At 36.4% G+C, this 24670-nt stretch overlaps 1 protein-coding gene across 4 annotated transcripts in view; it reads right to left on the bottom strand.

Annotated features, from left to right (window-relative positions):
* The window catches only part of EDA (ectodysplasin A), a 390933-nt gene that overhangs the window by 111968 nt on the left and 254295 nt on the right, over window positions 1-24670 (bottom strand). For all 4 annotated transcript variants that reach the window (XM_004694445.2, XM_004694446.2, XM_004694447.2 and 1 more), the window contains exon 2: window positions 3328-3433. In XM_004694445.2, the coding sequence (XP_004694502.1) occupies window positions 3328-3433 (106 nt within the window). The remainder of the gene's footprint in view (window positions 1-3327; window positions 3434-24670) is intronic.

Raw genomic sequence — 24670 nt, 5'->3', positions numbered from 1 at the left:
TAGAGCTGGAAAGGATCATGTTTAGTGAAATAAGCCAGAAAGAAAAGGGAAAATACTGGATGGTTTCACTCATAGCAGGAATATAAAGGACCAGGGGAGAAAATAATAATAATAACGATGAACAACTATATACCAAAGACATTTTGCAGGGGTGGAGTACAGAATAGGATAAAAAATGGAGGGTGAGAAGTGCACTGGACTATGGTGATGGCACATGGGTGATCTTGTGATGGGAAGCCCACAGGGATGACAACTGAGATGCAAAAAGTCACAAAATGATGTAAAAATAAACTATTATATCATTAAAAAATCTATCTGTTGATACAACTGGACCACTACTCACCAGCCCCACTGCTACCATCTCTTGCTTGGGTTATTGTTAGTCTTCTAATATCCCTGCTTCCAGCTTTTATCCCAGAAGCAATTTCAATAACACAGCCAGAGGGATTTTTTTTTTAAGCATAAATCAGATCTTGTCATTCCTCTGCTTGAAATCCTCAGGTGGCTCCCCATATCACCTAAAGTTAAAATCAGAGTCTGAGCTGGCCTACAAGGCTGTAGATTAGATTTTGCTCTTGGATCTCATCTTTTCCCCTTTCTTTTTTGTTCACTCTACTCTCACCCACACTGGGCTTTCCAGCACATACTAAGGTTCCTTCTGCTTCAAAGCATGTGTATTTACTTTCCCATAGCCATAACATTCATGTGGCTCATGCCTTCATTTCATTCATGTTTTTTTCAGATATTCTCTTATTAGGGAGACTTTTCCTGATCATATATAGCACATCCCATCACTTCTTCACCCTGCTCTTCTCTGTATTTTTGGCAATGTTTATCATCATTAACTTTGTTTGTTTTGTCACTTTGTACAGAAAGATAAGCTACTCAAGGGCAACAAGAAATATCTGTGGATGGCCTGGCTTTTGCCAGGTCCTTTTCTAGGCAATGAAGATACAAAAGTAAACAAAGAGAAACAACAATATCCACATGGCATTTCTGTCTAATATTATATAAACTATCTTCTATCAGTAAATATTTAGTGACTCTAGCAGATAAATAAAGCATTTCATTCAGCAGAGAACAGTAATTGTTTAGAAATAAAGGAGACTTGAATTGGCCCATCATCCCTTAACTCACTGGTGTACCCACTACATCTAAAGTAATGGTTCTTTAGCCTCTCAGGTAAGACTGGAAATATAATCAAATTCTAGAATTTGATTCCTTGGATTTCTCCCAGCTACACTGGTTAAAGAACAATACCTAATGAAAAATAACAAGCAACTATAAACCAGAGACATTTTATATGGGTGGAAATGGGAACAGGATCAAAACTAAGGTGGGAAGAGTGCACGGGAATATGGTGATGACACACGGGTGAATTGGTGGTGGCAAGTCCACAGGGCTTACAACTGAGATGAAAAAATGCACAAAATGAAGAATGATGTAAAATAAATAAATACATTTTAAATACCTGGGATTGTAAGATAAACTTACTGTTGGTACAAAGTGACTAGAATCTAGTGATTGATGAGACTATCAGACTAGGAGGAAATTAGATAAGAATTAAAAAGTTAATAAGAGAAGCTTTCACCTTGACCAGTGGGAAAAACTATTTTGAATGAAAACAGAATATTATGAAGAGGATCAAGTATTAGAGATGGTGTTAGTTAGATATAGATACAGTGGTTACAGGGTGAGGAGGAAGCTACCTTCTTTAAGATAAAATTTTGGTGTACAGATTAAGAAAAAAAAATAGAAGCTAGTAGACTTTTTACTTGGAAAGGAAGAAAAATCATGCCCATTACAAAAGGTAATACTGCTGTTATCACCTTTCCCTTCTCAGTAACTGGGTAAATTAAAAGATTTGGTAGCCCAAACAGAAGAGTCAAAGGTGGAAAGACTTATATCAACCAGAGGGTGAGACGTCAGGCATGGGAAGGGACCATGGCTCAATTTTGACATCACATGGCCTTCTGAAGACTTCTAGGAAATTGATGGCAAGCCGTTTGTGAATAATGGGTCACTTTTAACTCAATGGATCACATTTCCTAAGTTTAAACTTGGTGATCAATTGCATACAGAGTGTCTTCTCTAGAAAAGGGCCCCACAGGCTCAGTTCAAGGCCTCAATGATACTGTCACCTGCACTGACAAGAACACGTGACCTATCTTATTTCCTACTTTCTGCTTTTACTATCGAGCGCTTGTTATGTAGGTTTTTTGTTGTTGTTTGTTGTTTTTTTAATCTAGTTCTGTTTCTTCTTGACCCTATTGAAAATGTCCTGGCCCCATTTTTTTTTTCCCAGTGGTTCATGCCTTCTGGAACTGCTTCCATCATTGGCCTTTACATAGATTAAAGTTAGTTTAAAAATCTCATTTTCATCTTTATAAAGTCTTAATTAAAAGTCTCATTTTTATCTTTATAAAGTCATAATGCTTTGTAACCCACCAAACATATATCTTTGGCAGATATAGCAAGACACATACTGTCTTCGAATCCAGATGGCTTTGCAGCAGTCCAGAGTTATGCACTGTATAAACCCCTGTGCCAAAGAAAATGTAGTCTATCAATTGACAGTGAGATCTTGAAATGGAGTGACTCAAAGATCCTGCCCAAGAGCTAGCACAATTTTTGTTATGTCCCATAGAACGCACTGCCAGTTCACTCAAATTTGTATCATCCTCAATAGGAATAATTTTCCAAGCATATCACAATCTATCTAAAGGGATAATCAACACCATTAAGTTACAGTACAGGTACCAACAATCTGCCAAACACTCAGCTAGATTGTGGGGTTATACAAAGAGAAATTAATTCCTGCCCTCAAGGAATTCACAAACAAGTTCCAGCAGTCCTAGTTCATATCTGAGCATGGCAGCTGATACCAACATCGACACAATTATCATTGGAATTAGCACCTTATGTAAGGGCTAGCATGGTACAGTGCCCTGTCAATTCTAAGAATAGGACTGAATCCTCTTGGTGGCCTTTGTAGATGTGGGATATTCACAGGAGAGATGCGGTCCTTATGGAGTGTGATCTCAAAACAAAAAAACAGAAAACAAACAAACAAAAAAGCACAAATGTTACCACCTTCCTCACACATACTGTGAAAGTATTAAAGGAATCTGGGGTTGGAGAAGAGAGAATCCTTGCAGAGTCAGTTCTATGTCAGAAGATTCATAGGTAGATTAGGCCTGAAAAACCTTCTTCTGTGACCTTGGGTCTGTGGACAGTATATGCAGTGGTGAGGAATACTTGAGAAGGTAGTTCTCAGAGGGGCACTCTCATTCACTGAAATGTGATAAAGGATCTCTCGGTACTTACCATCTGTCCCTTCACTGCTTTTGCTTCTTTTATTGCGGCGAACATGCCTACTTTCCTCTTCAGAGTATGACTTTTCTTCAGGGAAGAAGAAATTCAGAAGGGCCATCTGTAAAAACAAGATGAATCAAAGGCTGACCCAAGTAAACCACAGTCAAAATAAAAAACTAGCTTTCTGTAGACAGTTTACCTTCACCTTAAGTTCAATGTGTCTAAAGCTTGAGCCCATCTTTTCCTCTACTGTATAAATATTTCCATTTTCAATGCCATTATTCCAGTCACATGCAGGAAATTTTGTTTAGTCTCTGAATCCCTGCTCTTCTGCTCCAAATATGTAATGAATAATCCTGTAAGTCCAATTTCTTCACATAGTACTAGGGTTCAGAGAGCCTAGACATGGATTTCTAACATCTCCTACAGTATTGCTGGTATTTTTCCAGGGGTAGACTTGAGTTGGCTACATTATCTATGATTATCTACATGGACTACATTATCTATGATTCCCCACATTTTTATTTGTGTTGACCTTTTGGTTGGTTCCAATAATGTTTTCGGTACAGTTATGATTGGATGGTCCTATTTATGTCAGCACCTTCATGGGAGTTAGCTTTGACAAAGAGCACAATTATCTTTTTTCCTTTCCTAAATTCCTACAGAACTGTCTGTAAGACTTATTTTGGTACTTGGTCCTCTATTACCTTATGATGATCTCTCATGATAACATACAATGTTTCATGGGCTTGGCTTCATTAATGATAACCACATATTAGACATATATTTGCTGAGGTGAATCATAATCCTTCAGCATGAATGCTTCTTTGTGGCTTAAAAAATGTTTCTGAAGTAAACAGTGGATGGAGTAGTAGGACAGAGAGTGATTCTAATCCTGACTCTGCCACTTATAGATATTTAACCTTGGGCAAGTTACTTAAACTTTAATCTACTCATCAGTAAATATGTATAATAGTACTTTGTTCATAAAGCAATTGTAAGATTAGCACTGTACCCAGCATGTAATATGCACTCAATAAGTGTTAGCTTATTACTATTATTAAAATTAATCTTTAAAATAGACTGGTTAGTTTGGGGGTCAAAAAACAACAAATAAATTGGCATTTTGATCCTTGTAGTTTTCAAGAACCAAACAATTTCAGAAACATCTTATCTTGCTGCATTTATGATGAATCTGAAAAAAAAATGTAGGGTCAAAAAATCTTTTAACAGTATATACAAACTTTCTTCAAAATCTTATAGTTAAGGGGTAAAAGGCTCTTTCCTATCTGGTGGCAGCCATTAGGCAAGCCAAGAGAGGTGCTTACAAGTATATCCAGCAACTGTGGGGAGAAGCTGTCTGATGTGGTATGATGTGCTTCATTGTCAGGGTGCACTATTAGTATTACCTGCTGTTTTCAGTGCTCCACAGGACCTCACACACACCAGATTGATAAAATGCATAGAGATACCAGGCCCAACAAACTTATATTATATATGGGATTTATTTGCACCGTGGTGGTTGCTAATGTTTAATCCCTAGGTGTGCAACTTACAGCAAGCCTGTCCATCATAGTTTTGACCAACTAAAGTTTACTTGAAGCCTTCAGTCTCTTGCTGAGGAGTTGGATGCAATTGTGGGCTCTGAGAGTTTTGAACTTTAACTGGGTTAAAGAGGATTCCATGTATAAGTTCTTTGATGTTATACTCGTTGACCCATTCCATAAAGCTACCCCCCCCCCCAAAAAAATGCTGACACCCAGTGGATCACCAAGCCAGCCCATAAGTACACAAAGATGCAAGTACTGACACTTGTAGGTGTAGGAGACCTGGCTTCGGAAATATTCTCACTGGGTTCTCACCAGGCAGCTTGGAGAAGGCACAATTGTCTCCTGCTCCACCATTACTGCCAATAATAAGTAATGTTTATAAAATTCTTACCTAATAAACAATTTAGAACAGTCATGTCTGCTTAACAGTGTTTCTTAATTTGTAAAAGCTAGTGTCTGCAGATTGTTTCATGAATGTACTGTCAAATTATGAAAGTTAAAGTGCAGTAGTGTTGAGAAGACTATATGTGATGGTGTATCTTGTTTCTAATAAAATAAATGCTTTATCTTTGTTTTATCTTATTAGGTCAGCATTTAAAATGCTGTTTGGTATAATAGGTATAAAATAAAGTCTGTAACAGAGGACTATAGAATCTAGCCTTGTAGATTTATTGGTACATATGATAAAATCTACATTTTTATTGGGGTGATGATGCCATGTTCTGCTTGTTTACTCTCAAATGGCTCTTTTGTGGAGTTGGTGAGAACATATTTAAGTTGGATTTTGTTTAAAAAGTGAAGGATAGGCCCTCCCTGGTGGTGCAGCGGGTTAAAGTACTGCACTAAGAAGCTTAAGCCACTTCCGCATGAGTTCAATCCCCGTCTGCCCCGGAGGTGACCACATGGCGTGGCAGACCTCTCCTGACCCGCCCGCTGCTCCCCTCAGCAGTGTACTTCGTCGATCTGCCTGTTCTGCTCCCCACTCTGTCTCCGGTGAATTCTCTCACCCTCCGCATCTCTGGCCTGTACCCCAGTTCTGTATGAATAAATAAACCTTTAAAAAAAAGTGAAGGATATATTAATTCTTCGTTGTGATCATATGTAAAAAATATGAATGTTAATGAGGACTTCCATTTTTAGATTTAGTCCCATATTCCATTTATATAACTGCTGCATCTAAAAAGTGAAAGTTTAAAAGTCACCACTTTTAGGAAAATTGAAGAAATCGGTTGCAAGGGCGTTCTCTTATAAATGAAACTTGCTGGCTAACCTAAACAAAATTATCTCCACAGTAGTTGTAAAACAGCAAATGGTAAATGCTCCTACTTTAATCCCATGACACTCTATTGGGTATATAGAATCCTGAATTTTGTTCAAAGTAGCCAGTAATGGTATTTATACTAGTGTATATTGAAAATGATGGAAACTAAACATCCAGTAAAAGAGAAGGGAATTATTAAGATCAGAATGAAATTTTTAACCCAAGGATTATAAACAAGTAGTCAGTGCTAGAGGTTTGAAAACTAGTAACCATTAGTTAGATAACTTTTCAGTGCCAGGATAGAAAAATTTATATTTGCTTTGATACAAAATTTAAATATATTTGCTATTTTATTCATTTGTGAAAATTAGGACCTGAGAAAACATGGTTGACTTTACTTAGAAGGAGATACCTGTTCATTCCAATTAGTTGTAAAAGTCATCTTGGGTAAAGCCATAGTATCCACTCCCAGAAGGCTACTGAGAAGTCATGGAACAGATGTAGGTGTCAACAAAAGTTCATGATTTCCAATCTAACCCTAAGTGTTTTCTGCAGTTATTTTTCTCATATGTGGTCAGATACCTGCATACCCTTACCATTCCACAAACTTGCCAGGCTATCAATTTTGCCAGTCTTAACATTCTACCACCTTCTGTTGAGTTTATTATGTTTGCTTCATGTCATCTAGCAGACTAGGCTTCTGCTGGTGCTCCATCATGAATATGACTGTGTTGGAAATATAGAGAGAATTGTCCCACACACCCTTTCAATTCTGGTTTTGCTGACTTAACAATGGTTAATTTCAATTGCTAGCGTCTTTGAATCAACCTTTCTATTTTCATCACTGGCCTTGAAAAGTTTCAGTTAAATGTTTTCTGGAAGGCATGTAATAGGTTTAAAACTTCTTGAAACCTAAATTATTTGCCATTGAAAAAAAAATCTACACCATCTATCTTGGTTGTGTGCAGTGATTGACTAGAGGAATAAATATCTGTACAACTAAAAAATTCCCCAAAACTTATGATTTACTGTTTAAACAGAAAAGTTATAATATCCAATAGCCTATTGAGGTTGGCACCTTGCAAGTATATTTTTGTGTTAAATATAAAATTAAGAAATGAATACATAGGTAATATCCAACTTGCCATAGTTATACTTGAAAATATTCTGTTTGAATCATATAAAAGTGACATGTTTAAAAACAATTTCAAATTGAAATATCATTGGTTTACACTGTTGCTTTAATTCTGGAAATGCAGGATCTCCTTCAGGTGTGGTCACCATAATGCACCCGCCACCAAAGCACCCACAGTCCCCACCACAGTACACTTTGCTCTCCTGTCCCCCCTTCTCGATGATCTATGGTAAGTTTTCAAGGGCTGGGTTTTAATGTTTGTCTCTGTCTGAACCTTTGTTTGTTTTCTCTATCTCCCTCATATAAATGAGACCATTCGGTATTTATCTTTCCCTTTCTGGTTCATTTCGCTTAATGTAACTCCTCTACTTCATTCATATTGCTACAAATGACATGAAAAACTGACCTTTGTAATAAAAAAAAAAGTCTGGATATCAGCAATTTCAAAAAAACAACTAGGCTGTATTCTTGAATCACTTGATTTGAATGCAAAATGCATTTTTCCCCTCATAGAATTAATATGATAAAGTCTGGCTAAGTTTCCAGATAAAGATCATAGAAGCTTAATCTATAACGTAAGTAAGCTACTTGCTAGTAATAATATAAAGCCAAATTGTTATTTACAACAAAATCTCAATAATTTGCAATTGTAGAAAACAAGTCATTCTGGGTAAGTTTTCTTGGTAACACTGAGTGTGGGAAACAGTTATTTGGATAGAAAGTAGTCTACAATATGTGATTTACTGAATATGTGGAAAACTATGTGTCTGTATGTTATGTGGTCCTGGTCCACTATGGTTTTGAGATATTTTTCTTTGCAAAACTACCATTACGTTACAGAGTAATACATGCTTTGTTAGAGACAAGTGTAAAGTTCTTTGCAAGCAAGAGTAAAAGCACCTAATACAGATCAGGAGTGAGCAAGGCTTCTTGGAGTAGGTGCTCCCTCTGTGAGTGCTGAGGGATGTTAAGGAATTTGTGATGAATGGGGAACCAGACAAGAAAGAATTCCAGGCAAGGAAGTAATTGAACTTATATATTCAGAGGCAAGAGAGAAAAGTACTTTTTTTCCCCAAATACACATAGTTTAGAAGAGGTGGTAGGAGGTGGGGAGGAATGGTAAGGAGTGAGATAAGCAACTTTAAAGATATTTAAGATATTATATTAATATGCTAAGATATTTAGGTCTTATCCTACACCAGGAATTCCATTGAGGGATGTTTTCCCTTTGTAAATTGTTATACCTTATGAAAAACTGAGCTATAATTTAAATACAACAAAACGCACAAACCTTAAGTATGCAGTCTGAAGACTTCTGAAAAAGGTTCACACCTTTGTAACCACCAACCAGGTCATGATATTGAATATTTATATCACTCGAGACTTATCACTTGTGCCCTTTCTAGTTATTCTTCAGCACCATACCCTACTCCAGACAACCAGTGTTCAGTTTTCTATCACCCTAGCTTAGTATTTCCAGTTTTAGAACTTCACTTAAAGGGAATCACATAATATGATTTTATGACAAGCAAGTTTTGTATGAAGATGATTCAATCAGTAGGTGACACTTTTTCCTTGGTAAGTAGTGTTTTCTTGTATTTATTTACCACTTTTTTTTTTAATGCATTCACCTGTCGATAACATTTGGATTAGTTCTAGTTTGGGACTATTATGAACAAAGATGATATGAACATTCATGTATGAGTCTTTGTGTGGACATGTTTTCATTCTGCTTGGGTAAGTGCCTAAGGGTAGAACCTCTGAGTTATTGTATTGGTATTTGTTGTAAAAACCTGCCACACTGTTTCCAGGAGAGGTTGTGCCATTTTTAATCCCAACAATAGTGTGTGAAAATTCCAGTGCCCTGCACCTTCACTGCAATTGGTACTGTCAATAGATTTAATCTGAGCCATTGTTGTGGATGGAAAGTAGTGTTTCACTTTCATTAGTTTTGGAGTTCTTAAAATTCTTTTTAATTTTTTTGTCTTTTACATTACTTCAACTACCAAACTGCACCTTGTCAACATGTACCATCATTTCCAATTCCTTCAAATTTGGTGCTTATAATCTTATATAGGCTTCACATCTAGTTAAAACTAATTAGAATCATGTATAAGCAAAATAAACAAGGCATTAAATACACTTTTGAATGTCTTTCCCAATAAGTTAGATGCATATTAATTGGTGGCTTAGAGACTGGCTTTCTGGCTGTAGTCTGGATAGGTAAATTTCAGGTAACTGAAATTTCCTTGGGTATGCTATTACAGTATAATGCCATTTCTAGAGAAAAGGGATTTTTAAGTCCATATGGATATGCTCCCTACCATCACTGACTTAATTCCAGAGTTTCCTTGTGCTGTCTCATGGGATCAGCTTCTATGGGTATCTGGCAGGGGTTCAAGCACCTTCTTGTCCTATTGAGAGCAGTAGGAAGAGAGTGCTCACATATTAACTGTTCCAGAGGTTCAGATGGGAACCTATAAGAACGCAAACTCCCAGACAAGGAGTGAGAACAAACAAATTCTTGCAAACAGCAGAAACAGTTCTAGAGCCCATGAATAGTAGGAGTAGCTTAAAGTACCAAGAGACTCATGAGGAATATAGTGCACTCATAAGTCAAGTCTCCTTGTGAAGGAAACTGTATATGAAAATGACTTGAACAGAATTTCTATCTTCTTGATTAAGAGTGGCATCAAACAATACACTGCTTAAACGGAAAAAGCATCCTTACTCACAGTGCTCTTATTTGAGTCTCAGTTAGAAGGAGAATTATCCTGGTAGTGTAATGGTAAAGACAAAATGTGTGGCTGCTCATACAAAAGTCTGAAATTCTAGCTTCTTGTTTTGCATTCATTATCATGGCCTCCAGAGGCAAGTTGCAGAATACAAACATAATAGCCGCCTCTCTTCGATTATTGCTTTCCTATTGCACAAGGGAGGAGGTATCAGGACTGTTGGCCACAGGCAGGCATTTTGCTCAAGAGAAAAAAATCTAATTCTTTACACTTTATTGACTGATTACACCCTTGTTTCCTATGGTAAAATTACATGGTAAACAGCACCTGCAGATTACTGGGATCTCAGCAGGAAACAATTTGTTAACAGTGAGACATGAGGGATACATCCATTTTTGCTAGTGGTTCTCCAGATATTGCTACAAGCACATTTTTCCAACATCTAGACCCACAAAAGCATTGAGTACTTTTTTTTTTTACCATGACATAGAATAATTTATTTCATTTTATATTTCATGGTTAACATGCTTATGTATTAGATGATTCATAGGAAATTACTCATAAGCCTTTTGAGGGTAGAGGCCACAGCTTATCCATTTTTGTATACCTACTGCCTAGCTTTGGATCTGCACATAGTAAGCATCTAATACCCACTTTTGAAAGAATAACAAAACTATCAGTAATCCACTCCTTAAAGCCAGGATTTCATTTGCCTCTAAATGTGCCTCATTTATTGCCATCAAACATGGGGAGGTAGATGGAGGAATTACTGCACTCTTGGGTAGTTGAATGAAAGGAATCCTAAAATTGATGCTGTAGGTCAGTGACTCTCAAAATCTGCTGCACAATAGCATCACTAGATCTGAGGGTTAAAATGTAGAATCCAAGATTTCCCCAATCCACAATTTAGATTACATGGGCTCAGTACAGAATTTTGATACAGATAGTAGTCCTTAAACCACATTTAGATAAACTGATGTATTCACTACTCAACCAATGCATATCTGGCTAAGTCCTCTTTTGCCACTGGTAAAACTCACATGCAGAGTGATTTTCTCCTTTTATTCTGTCATTCCTAGTTAATCTGTATATAGAAATTGGTGTTTCATCTCAAGAGACAGCAGGCATCTACAGGCTCTCTAAAATTGGCAAAACCCTTTTTTTATTTTTAAAAGATTTCCTTTTAAATTATCCCTTTAAATATTCTTGACTAAAGTCTATTTTGTTATTGTAGCCATCACCATTTCTACCACTATCCATCAACAATCAACTGGGAACTTCAAATCAAATCAAATATATGCATTTCTACCACAAGATACTGAACAAAATCTCCAAGTGATTGCACTATGACAAGATGTCATCACCTCAGTACTGAAGAGTTAGAGTAGCTTTGTCCAAACTAGGTATATCACAGATATAAACTGAATATTGAAGCTGACATTGAACACACTTCCATCCTTTTAAGAATTCTTAACATGTTATTATTATCAACAAAAGGTCTGGAGAGAATGACCCAGGTGATGTTATCTGCTGAAAAAATACTCAGTACTTAACAATGGAGGACACTGAACTAGACAAAGAACATGTAAATAATCCAGAATTTCTTTGTAGTGCAGCGATAGAACTATCTCTAGGAGGGAAGTTTTTAAAAGCAGTGTAGCAAGAGGGGGAGCACAGTACATGCTGGTTGCTAAACAGAGGGATGGTGTGCCAGTTTCTGAGAGGGAGAAAACAAGAACACTCAACACTGCTCATTGCATCCCAGGATAGTTGCCACCAGTGTGGTGTAGGTGGCAGCAATCAGCCCAAATGCCAAAGGAAATTGGCACTTTGGGCATCCCCAGTGTGAGTGCTAGTTACTGTCCCTTGATGTAGATATGTGCTATGATGACTGAAATTATGTTGTAAATCTAAACACAGAATCTAAACACAACCAAAGTTTTTTTTATCAAATAGAGCTAAAAGCAGTGATTGAATCATCCTCACTAGACAGCTTAAGTTAAAAAACACTACCTAACAATGCAAGTGACTGCAAAGTAGAAAGAAAAAATAAAAAGAGAACACTATCTTTGTTTGAGGAGATTACAGAGTGTAGCAACAACAAGAAATTATACTACAGACTAGATCAATCTCTAATTTGGGAGGCTATGTGCATCACCTAACATTTCAAATAATGCCTTATATACCTTTAATATTACCTTCCCTAAGCCCCAATGTAGTAAGATCCTCAAAAGTAGATATATTTCTGGGTTCTGAACTTGTATAGAGTTGTCCCCTGGAAAAAGTGAAATCTGCCTAAGGTGTCCATCAAGGGGAAAAAAGAGTTATTTGAAACACAAGCTACTAACACAAAGAGGAAAAAGTACACCTGCTATGATAATCTGTTTCTGAGGTTCAGCCCATTACCAAACATCTAGAACAGTGCTGGAAAAATAGAAGCTTCCTGAATTGATTATCATCAATAGATAAGTTATGTCCAGCTTTAGTATGACTGATATTCACAGCTGCACAGAGTGCACAGCTGCACTCTGACTATTTTATTGTCAGAGTTGGAGTTGTGTTTAATGTGAAATGGCAAGAGAGAACCACCACTATTGAGATTATGGAGGTCAGCTGGTTTGTTATAATAAAACAATGTTCACTGCTGACATGTGCAGATTTGCTAGGGCAGCATACCCAAGCATCTCTGGAATGCAGAGTTTTATGGCATAACCATAAGCAAGGTCATATGAAATGCTCTAAAGGATACACTAACACATAGTTTCCAATAACATGACATAATCGTGGGCTGCTTGGGAGAAGCAGCAATGGAGACCAGCATGGGATGCAATAGCATGGAACCTGGAAGCTCTTTTTTAGCAAAGGCTTTTAGTTGGACACAAGTCAAACACAGACACAGATAGTGACAGGCTCTACAAATAGCAGCTGCAGCCACAAATCAAAGAGCCTGCATGTATGTCATATAGAAAGGGCCTCTGGTTGAAGGTTTAGTCTTTGCTTCCTATGAGTATAGATTAAAGCAGCAGTGACATCTTTGAATAAAAAGAAGAGTAGCAGTATATAGTTGATGTCATTGCCTTCCCTTGGGAATGTTTGCTTATTTAATTTGTAATTCCCCACACTTCTAAAGTGAAAGGCAAATTGACACAGAGAAAAACACACTTTAACCTATAATACCTAGGGATCACTAAGCTATAATTTGTGATTGAACCAGCTTATAAATTAGAATACACCTATACAGCTTGCAGTCTAGTTGTGATAAAGCCATGCCAGTAAGTCCTGAACTCTGGGTTCAAAAAATACTAGCTCAGATATACCCTGTTCAATTTGAATCCTTAAATGGCTTGGAGAATTTTATAACAATGTTGCAGATTATATTTACAAGGGACTGATGCAAGTTAGAGTAGCATTATGACCAAAATGAGGTTGCCTGTGCAGTGCATTTGGTTTTAACTAGAACTTTCCTTTTGTCCAAAGTTTCACTATTGTTAGCATTCTATGAAAAGCATTCTGGTTTCCAATAGACTCAAAACACAGAAAATATCTGTAAACCACATTTGACCAAAACATTCAAGATCAGTATGCAGGAAAGGTGAAAGTGAGATAGTGAAAAGAGTAAACAGAACTTGACAGGGAGAGCACTATGATATAGGTAATAAGAACATTAAGAAAGAGTTGGCTATTGCTTCCAAGAGAGAAAATATTCCAAATATTATAGAAAAATGAAGCAGTAGAAAGGATTTTAGGGAAAGAGGGGTCACTCAGTTTAAGCTGATGTTGAAATGTATGGTGGACAAAAAGTTCAGTGCTCAGATGATGAAAAGGGTTATAAAAACTGATGCAAATACAACCTTGGGGTTGGGTGGATAACAGGATATGAACATAGGTATAAGGTGAGTTGACCATTTGTCCAGGAATGGCTCATGGTAATATGAGTATAGGAAACTAAATTCTACACATCAGTTCATAGCAAAAAGTCAGACAGGATATGATGTAAGAATGGTAGGCTGATTTCAAAGGCAAGTCTAAGACAGATCTCTCAGGGGCAGAATGGTAGGTTAATAAACGGTGATGGAATCACCAGAGATTTGGTCCTCAGTAAATGTCTGTGAAACACAAACCTGAAGACTGGGAAAATCATCTAAGGCTCTGGGATACAAATTCAGAAATTTAAACAATATAAAACTAGGTTCACCAAAGGCAGAAAAGGACTGATAAGAAAACTGTTAAACTAGGAAGACCATTTCACAGTGAGATCAGAAAAAAATCTAACATTGCAATGTTGTCCTTAGATAACTGGGCATTTTAGTGCCTCTTGTATCCAAGTGTGGCTAGGGCCTCCCTTGAGGTAAATATAAAATTGTTTATCTGACATAATGGCAGACCAGTACTGTTTCAGTAGCTGTAAACTGAAAGAAAAAAGAAAAGTCAGTATGGCTGTTGATTAGAATCCAGCATTTGGGTGTTTCTATGGAAATCTTTTCTCAGAGGAAAATTTCTGACTCTTATGACCATGACAGTGAGTGAAGAAAGCTTCATGCTGAGTATGCCTCATAAATCTCTTCCACAGCATCTCAGCAGAGCTACCCACTCAAAAAGAAATTAGGATAAAATATAAACAAATGAAACAAAGTAAAGCAAAATGCTCTATTCAGTAGAGTTAATTTTGTTTATTTCCATTGTCTGATTGTTAGTTTAGTGACTAAAGCCATCTTTCCAGGGAGCAATGTAGAATGAGATTTCATTGCAATCTACTAACTTCTTTTACGGAACTTTAACCTTAGTAAATCTTCTAATTTATATTAATGGGTAAATAATGTAAATGTGTCCAGTTTGTAACTAGTTGTTTCTAATTACAGATAATTTCTCCCCAAACCTTATAAATTTTAAATAGACAGGTATGTAGCTATCTGGATTAAGGTAAGTAACCAAACAATTTTAACTCCTCTTCCAAAAAGCCATTAAACTCATGAAAAGATATAGTGACTAAAACAATAGAAGGGATCTGATGAAGCATGATTTCAATGTTTCCAAAAGACAAACGTTTGAAACTTGGAAAATACCAATGAAGGGGAGAAGAATGAAATGTGAGAAATTCATTGAAAGCCTGTATCTTGCGTAATTATCCCATCTCCATGTATAGAATGCTTAGTATTTAGGCTTTTATTACTAAGGGAGAAAAAATAAGAATCAAAGGTATCTTCTCTAAGTGGAGTGAATAAGTCATCTGAGGAGAATAGAAGTTACTAGTGTGGACTGAGCAGTTAACTGAATTTTGGGATTTAGAGTACCCATCACAGTGGTTCAAGGAAACATGAGCTTGCAGGCCTCATATTTGGGTAGCAAGCCATTTGCTTAACCCTGAGACTTACTATGAAATTTTAGAGCATTGATGATAAAAAGATTCTGAAAGCTCTGAGAGAGAAACAAACTAATGATTAAAGAAATGAGAATTGGAACAAACTGACCATCTCATCAGCACCACTGGCTGTTAAAGAGAAAAGTGAAGAAAAGGCTTTCTGTTCTAAGGGTAAATTGTTTTGAACCTATGGTTTTGTTCCTAGCTATCAATCAACTTGATAGGAAAGAAAAGACATTTTCATATTGCAAAGACTGAAAGTTCACCTCTCAACCCATTTCCTAGGAAGTTATCTAGATTCATACTCCAGAAAAAGATGAAGTAAAGAAGGACACAGACTGGATTCGGGAAAGAATGAACTAAAAACAGAGAATACTGAAATTATTCCAACAATGAGGGTTATAGGAGGAACATGTCCAAAAAAGCCAGGAATGTGGGAAGGAAGCTTAAGATTTTTTTTCATCTTTAGGGAAATAGGAGGATTTTTAGATGTTGCAGATAAGGCAAGAAAAAATAAAGGCATTTAGAAAACTTTGAGAAAACAAAATGTTATACAAATTAATGTTAATATCCCCATAATGCTTTACAAAGAGTGAAAAGTTTTAAATAGTGATTAATAAGCTAAACACTGCATACTGATTTTCAACTTTCAGAAATATTTAATATACAAAAGCATGGGGCACTTAATTATAGATACAGAGGAAAACATAACATAAAGAGGAAAATGCTCTTGGCAGCATGGAAAGTGAAAGTACAAATGACATGAGTTTGTATGTAGAAGAGATGAGAGATAGGAAAGAGCAGGGAACTAATGACTTTGTCTTACAAAAAAGGTACTAACTATAGTGTGTAACTAGTGAACAAGAAATAAAGGTATGAAGTAATTTCCTCAAACAAACAGAGGGCTGAAAAGCATGACAATGACACTGGGATGAGAATTAGAATAAGTGAGATTAATCACAGCAGAAAGTTAATGAAGTCTAAAATAGATAAATCAAATAATAGCTGTATTTATAAGAACAATCACCATAAGATCTAAAAGAAACAGTTAATAGAATTAAAGATAATCTCAGAGGATTAGAACTGGGAGCAGGAAGGGTTAAAACAGTAAAATGTTGGGCCCTCCCTGGTGGCACAGTAGGTTAAAGCACTGCACAAAGAAGCTTAAGCCACTTCTGCACGAGTTTGATCCTGGCCTGCCCCAGAGAAGATCCACATGGCATGGCAGACCTCTCCTGGCCCGCCCGCTGCTCCCCTCAGCAGTGTACTTCGTCGATCTGCCTGTTCTGTACCCCACTCTGTCTCTGGTGAATCCTCTCACCCTCTGCATCTCTTGCCTGTACCCCAGTTCTGTATGAACAAATAAATAAATCTTAAAAAAAAAACAGTAAAATGTTGCTCACATATTTATGTACATGGCTCATATTTAAAAAAAAAAGTGTGCATATATTAATTGCCCATTTAAAAACCAACTAGTAATCTTGAAATAGAAACCTTTGGCACCAGCTAACTAAAGTCAGCCTTTGTAAACTCTCACCTGAAAAAGAGAGCTGACAAGGGGACTATCTATTATACAAACCTGACTCTTCTGCAACTCCTGCTCCAAAACCTAGTAATACCCTTTCTCTTACAATCATGGAAACAACACAAACTATGGATTTAGTTACAACAAGCTTTATTCTTAGCCATAGAGATTATATTTTCTCATTTTACATATTTAAGTGTAGAATTTGTTAAGTGTTGACATGTATGTACAGATAACTCTGAAACCGTCCCCACAATCACAACACAAAAGATATCCACCGCCCTGCCCACAAGTTTCCTCATGTCACTTTATTTTTTTTAAAGAAATATATATATTTTAGTTGAAGCACCAGCAGTTTACATTCTTGCTAATGTTTTGACAGTACAGGATTCCTCCTTTCAGGTGTAGTTACCATAGCAGCCCCGCTACTGAAGCACCCACAGTCTTCCCACATAGTCCATTGTGCTTTCCTGTTCCCCTTTTCATCCCTTCCCCTCTGCATCCCCTCAGATCTACAGCCAGCTTTCAAGGGATGCTTATAATATTTGTCTCTGCCAGCCCCTTTGTTTGGTTTTTCTATATTCCACATATAAGTGACACTATCCAGTATTTATCTTTCTTTTTCTGACTTATTTCACTTATTATAATCCCGTCCAGCTCCATTCATGATCTCATGCCACTTGTAATCTCTTACCATTCATTAATGTCTCTGATGTCCTCTGCCTTCCCAGACAACTACTGATCCTGCATTCTGTCACTATTGATTTGTTTTCATTTTCTAGAATTTTATATAAGTAGAATCACACAATATGTACTCTTGTTTTTTGTATGGCTTCTTTCATTCAGTACAATTATTTTGAGATTTATCTACATTTTAACATGGATCAGTAGTTTATTCCTTTTTATTGATAAGTAGTATTCTGTTTTATGAATGGAAGAGTCTGTTTAGCCATTCACTTGATGATGGGCATAATTGTTCTTAATATTTAGTTACTACAGATAAAACTGTTACAGGCCTTGATGTACAAGTCCTTATGTGTACATATGCTTTTCTTTTAGGCAATGCCAAAGAGTTATAAGGTAAATGAATGTTACGACAAATTGCCAAACTGTTTTCCAAAGTAGATGTAGTATTTTACATTCTCACTGACTGTGTGAGGGTTGTAGTTTCTCATATCTTTATCACAGTTTTAGCCTTTCGAACAGTGGTATCTCATTGCAGTTTTAATTTGTTTTTCCCTAGTGAATGATGATTTTGAACATCCTTTAATATATATTCTTTGGTGAAGTGTCGATTTAAGTCTTTCACCCACTTAAAAAAATTGAGTTGTTTGTCTTGTGTTACTGAGTTTTAAGAGTTCATTATATACTGTGGATAAAAGTTCTTTATCAGATAAAGTTCTTTATCATTCTCTTTTCTTCTAATTATGTCTTGTCTTTTAATGGTCTTATAAAGAAGAGTTCTTAATTCTGATGAAGTTCAATTTATCAAATATTTCCTTTATAGATCATCTTTCTGGTGTTATGTCTAAAAATTATTTGCCTGATAGCTTTAGAATTTACATTTAGGTCTATGATCCACTTGAATTAAAATTGTTTAGAGTGTGAGGAATTAATCAATTTTTGAAAAAAAATAATGATCTCCAAGTGTTCCAGCATGGTTTTTAATTGGAAAGACTATGCATTATCCACTGAATTGCTTTATATTTTTCTCAAAGCTCACCTGACTACATATATGTATATATATATATATATATATATATGTATATATATGTTTCTATTTCTGAGTCTGCTACACTTTTCCTTGCTCTACTATCTTTTGATTACTATAGCTACCTAGTAAACCTTCGAATCAGGTAACATATGCCCCTCAAGTTTGTTCTTTTTCAAAATTGTTTTGGATAATTGATGTGTGTTGCCTTTTTAGATAAATTTTCAAATTGGATTATCAATTTCTGTAAGAAATAGATTAGATCAAGTCAGGGAACACTGGTACCCTAACATTATCTCATACTCTTCAAGCTACTATGAAAGATATATTAAAATGTGAATATCTGATTGTTTACTGCTATTTTATGGACTGTTATCTGATTGTTTTAATAGTGATTCTATCTCCTGTGAATTTGCTATATTCACTTAGTAGTTCTAGTAATTATTCTGTAAATTTCATGACTTCCTACAAAGATGGATATACTACCTGCATAGACAGCTTTATTTCTTCTTAAAACTAGTTCCTTCTTAGTTTTTTCTTCCCTTCTAACCTTGAAGCCCCAGCACCTTGTTGTCTAGAAATGACAGCAGAATCCTAACCTTGTTCCTAATCTTAGAAGGAAAGCACAAAGTCCCTTATATAAAGTAAGATGTTAGCAGTAGGATTTTTTTTAAGATATATTTATTTGTGCATACAGAACTGGGGTACAGGCCAGAGGTGTAGGGGCAGTGAGAGGACTCACTAGAGACAGAGTGGGGAGCAGAACAGACAGATCAATGAAGTACACTGCTGAGGGGAGGTCTGCTGTGCCATGTGAGTCACCTCCAGGGTGGGCGGGGATTGAAATCATGCTGAAGTGGCTTTAACTTCTCAGTGCTGTGATTCAACATACTGTACCACCAGGGAGGGCCAGCAGTAGGATTTTTATAGATGTCACTTATCAGATCTAAGAAGTAGGTGCCCTCTACTACTAATTTTCTAAATGGTGTTGAATTTTTGCTAAATATTTTGCCTGAATTAATTGACAGGATCATGATCCTTCTTTCTGAGCCTTTTAGTAAGGTAAATTACATTGATATTTAACCCATTAAAAAAGATATACCTGACATACAAGTTGAAAACAAAATGGTGAACATCTAATTCTGTATTTAGAGTATTCAATTAGAACATATGAACAAAAGTTCAAAATCTAGTTCAGGAACAGGCATTTTACTGTCTGTGATATCATCCATCCATCCATCCATCCATCCATCCATCCATCCATCCATCCATCCATCCATCCATCCATCCATCTTCTATCCAGCTACCCACTGTTTGTGCATACTCACTATAGCCAAATTCTGTACAAAGCACTGGGTATATAAAGATTACTATAGACCTTGTTCTCTAACTAGGAAGGAAATAAGCAGCTAATCGCTTTAATGAGATGAATGTTACACTAAGGTCATAGAGTAAAATCAGTGGTATCATAGAGGAGGAACTTATGCTACTTGGGGTAGGGCAGCTGGGTAAGATTACTCTTGAAAAGTAAATGGGGTACTTCCAGTCAAAGGGGCAAGAGAATGGCATTGCAGAAAATTGGCCATAACTTAGATAGTTTTGAAGTTTTTCCAAAAACAATGTCCTCCTCACCCATTTTAGAGGTATTTTACATTTTGTTCAATACACAGTTGCTTAAAAAGATAACAAAGTGAATTTCCTACAACCTGGAATGGAATACATGCTCCAGGAAAAAGTATCCTAGACCCCAACAGACCAATGAAGTGTGTGAAACACAACTTTGTGTGAAGGAGCTGAAGTTTCTGGTAAACAATCAGAAACTAGGATCAACTTCTTGAGATAGTTGTCTAACCTCAGAATCATGTCAATCAGGCATTAGGCATGCAATTAGAAATACTTTGGCTTCAAAGCTTATATGTTTGCCTAAGGACCTAAATTATCATTTGCTCTCTCTCTGATTACCCCAGCTCCATGATGAGCCAAGTTCTACCTAGCCCTGCCAAAAAGCAGCAAGAATGCTTTTAATAGCTTTAAACATGTTTTAAAATTTCTTTGGCAAATCAAGTCAGACCTACAGTATCTTGCTGGGGTTTTGAATTGACATTGAACCAGGGAAGTGATGGGCCAGTTCTAAACAATAAATAATGCAAAGAGTTATGTTAATACTGCAAACTATGAGCACAGTTTTCATTTAGACTCGCAGTAATGATAACTACTGAAAGAGTAATCAGAGACCTCATCTCTTATCAGCTGATATCCAGTTGTGCAGAAAGTGCTGCCATATCCTGCCTCAAAATAGATTAGAAATGTCTTGCATTATTTCTTACCAGTAAAGGTCAAATCCTATTAAGAGAAATACCTTTAGTATACAATGGAAGATTTAAGAAAACTTCTAGTGTAAGTTACTGGCACATTTAATTCTGGCCAACATTGAATGCAATAGAGTTCAAGAAAACCAGAGTATTTGTATGACAAAGGAGTTTTTTTTTTTTTTTTTTTTTATAAAGGGCACTACGGAACTAAAGCTTCTCTGAGTTCCTACTGTAGTGCTTTTCAACGATTTAAAAATTTAATCTATGTCTGCTTCAATAAATGGTAAACACTTTATGCAGTTACTCTTTCAGATACCAATCCATTTCTCAAGGAATTATCCCTGGTATACAATTACATTCTGTATCTATACCAGCCAAATAGACTTTATCAGAGTTTACTTTTTGTAGTTTGTGTTATGAGATAAGTAGGGTTTTTTTGTTTCCAAAAAAAGAAGGAAAATATGATAAGCCTCTTCTTCATTCCAAAAATCACTGTTTCACTGTGCATATGTGATCCACTTATAGTTATCATCATCTTTCACTTCTATTGCTCTCCAAGGATTTAGCAGTTATCTGAATAAATTTATTCAAATGGTTCTACATCTCCCCACCCACAGCAACACAATATATATCTGCATTCCCATTAAACACCAAATTACTCATTCAATAGACATTGACAGATAAAATTTTGTGGAATACAAAAGATATTATGAAATGTAATAGGATACAAATATCTATGAGATATAGCTTACTCTTGTCCTTGACACAGCCATACTTTTCCATGATACTTATTAGCCAGGGGGGAAGTATCAGAACTACTTGGAAAGTCTGTTCAAAATTGACACAGGCAGTGCTGAGAACAGAACCTCTGAAGTGGCTTATGAAGGTTTGGTAGCATGATACACAGAGATAGAATTGAACAACTATACACCAGAGACATTTTGTAGGGGTGGAAGGGAGAATGGGATCAGAATTGGGGTGGGAAGAGATCATTGGACTGTGGTGATGGCACATGGGTGAATTGGTTGTGTGAAGCCCATGGGGATTGCAACTGAGATGAAAAAATGCACAAAATATAGAATGATATAAAAAAGGAAAAAAAAAACTGAAGGAGTACCCTAGAAAGAGGGACATATGTATAAAAGCATTAAAAGATGCCACTTATCTCTAAATATTCTTATATACAAAATGGGAATAACAATCACCTCAGAGGGATTTTGTGAGAATTAAATAAGAACATATTTGAAAAAGCCTGGCATACTGTAGATATTCAGTCAACACTGGGTACAGTCTTTCCCCTAATATTTAAAATAAAATTGATTTAACCAATTAACTCATTCACCTAGTGTGACCCTGAAGGAAAGCAACATAGGATGGATAAAGCACAATGGGTATAGAAGGGGGATAGAGTGTTTGCAGCTTGGAAGAGAAAGAAGCAATGCAGCAGCACTGGGTATGTTCAGAGAGAGAGGACCTAGGTCAGGTTTACAGGCAATCAAATCGATACAACTAGTAGCCTTGGAATAAATCATGTATTTTCTAGTCACATTGTGAAGGGAAAAGAAATGACAGTCATTCTGGTTACTCAGTGCTAAAGCAAGAAGAAATGATGCTGCATACATATTTGGAGTATATTTTAGTCTCTGTTATTTCCATGTTCAGGTGGTGAGGACAGAATGTGGGGTGTGTGGTCATGGCAGAGAGGGAGGGGATAATCAAGTGAAGGTTTGGATACATCCAGAAAAACAATTATAAGTATCTTTCTTCCTAACAAAGTCACCTCTGCTTCTGCATAATAATCACATTGAACTGATTCTCTGCCACCAGAGATTTAGCATTTTCTTTATAGTAGATGCTACTGTACTTATGTTGTAGGTAAAGACTTTTTCCAAATATAAATAATGTCTAACTCATTATAAGCATTTGATCCCTTAGTTCCATTACAAGGAGAATTTGGTCAGTAAAACAAAACAACTGCTTAAAACACACATACATTGTAACAATCTATGTGAAATACCAATTAAAATGATATGCCAATATACATTCAATAAAAAGACTAAAGCCCAGTACTAACTGCTGACCCTGAAGGATACAGAGCCACAGGCACCCTCACTCATTGCTGGTTCAAAATGGTACAGTCACTTTGGAAGGCAGTATAGTAGTTTCTTCCAAAGCTAAATATAATCCTACCATACAGGCCAACAACTGCACTCCTACATTAATATTCAGCTAATTTAAAACTAGCATGTAAATGTTTATAACAGCTGTTTTCATATTCATCAATCACTACAAACAACCAAGATGTCTTTCAGTAGGTAAATGGATAGACTACATATGCAGGATAAAAAAGTATATTCAGTATAAAAAAGGAATGAGTGATTGAATCACACTAATACATGGATGAGTCTAAAATGTATATTGCAAAGAGAAAGAAGCCAGTTGGAAAGGTGAAGCACTGCATGATTGCATTTATGTAAAGTTTGGAAAAGGCAAAAGTAGGGGATTTTTTTCTAATGTGATAAATCTATTCTATATGATATTGTAATGCATACACATTATGCATGTTTTAAAACCTTACCACACAAATGTGACTCCTAAAGTATACACATTTTAAAAAATTATTTAAGCCATCAGGGGATTGATCTCAGGATGCAATGCAAAATGTGGCAGGCAAATGTCATATTGTGACAGGTCCAGGTTTCATGGACTCCACCCCCACTCCAGATACTGGAACTACTAATGCCATCAACAACAAGGAGAAGCACACTGGGATGTGAGGGCGGAGCTGAGCAGCCAGGTTGGGATAAAACCGGACATGTGGGCTCTGGGGGCGCTTGGGCCTGGGGTTCGAGGCTGGTCATTTTGGCTCTCAATTGGTTTTCAGCGTGCTGGTGTAGTCCAAGTCAGCAGAACTGGTAGGACATCCTAGCTTAACTCATATTTCTCTTCCCTTTTCCCTGGATTATTCCTTTACCTTTCTCCTTGTAAATAAATCCATTATTGAACCTCTTTGAGTGTGTCCATAATATGATTGAATCGTAAGCACGTGGGTGAAGACCCACAGACAGGTAACCCAATTCACACTGAGGTGCCCTGTAACAATATTACACCTACATGAGACAACTTCAGTGAAGCAAGCAGGAAGAAAAATTTACTTAGTGACCTAAGTAACAAAGGAAATGAATGGAGTTTGTCAGACTATAGACAAAAGAAATTATAGGTAGATAGGGACTCTATTCGATAAAGTTGCCTCCATGAAACTATGGATTAACAATTCTAAAAGCTATACCTAAGTATGAAATTGAGTGATTATAAATACATGGTAGGTGAGAGCCCGAGTGTACAGGAAAACAGGAGAGAAACTTGGAATCATCTAAATGGTAATATGGATTAGAGTTGGAGACAGTAGTGCCAACTCATGTTGAGCTGAACATAGATACAAATAGTTACATATAGGAAAGCTTATAAATATGCATATAAACACATGCTAGTAATCACACATCTATTTCCTTCCTTTGTCAACTGAAAAGGCCTAAAGTTTGCCAATGGCAACAAGCAAATCTAGCACTCAGATCTTGCTTTGAAATGCCATTCTTCAAGAAAAAGAATCAGGGATCCTTAGAGAACTGGTTGATGACAGGGGTAGGAAATACACACACACACACACACACACACACAGATGTTTCACCCTCAATAAAGTAGACTATAACTAACAACTCCTTTAAGTGAGGATTAGGCATCAAAAACTTTCAGATAGTACTTTATGA

This window comes from Condylura cristata, unplaced genomic scaffold (assembly GCF_000260355.1).
Source record: "Condylura cristata isolate star-nosed mole 26May11 unplaced genomic scaffold, ConCri1.0 scaffold00043, whole genome shotgun sequence".
NCBI lineage: Eukaryota > Metazoa > Chordata > Mammalia > Eulipotyphla > Talpidae > Condylura > Condylura cristata.
The sequence above is the reverse complement of the archived record's forward strand: the minus strand, read 5'-3'. Positions and strand labels throughout refer to the sequence as shown.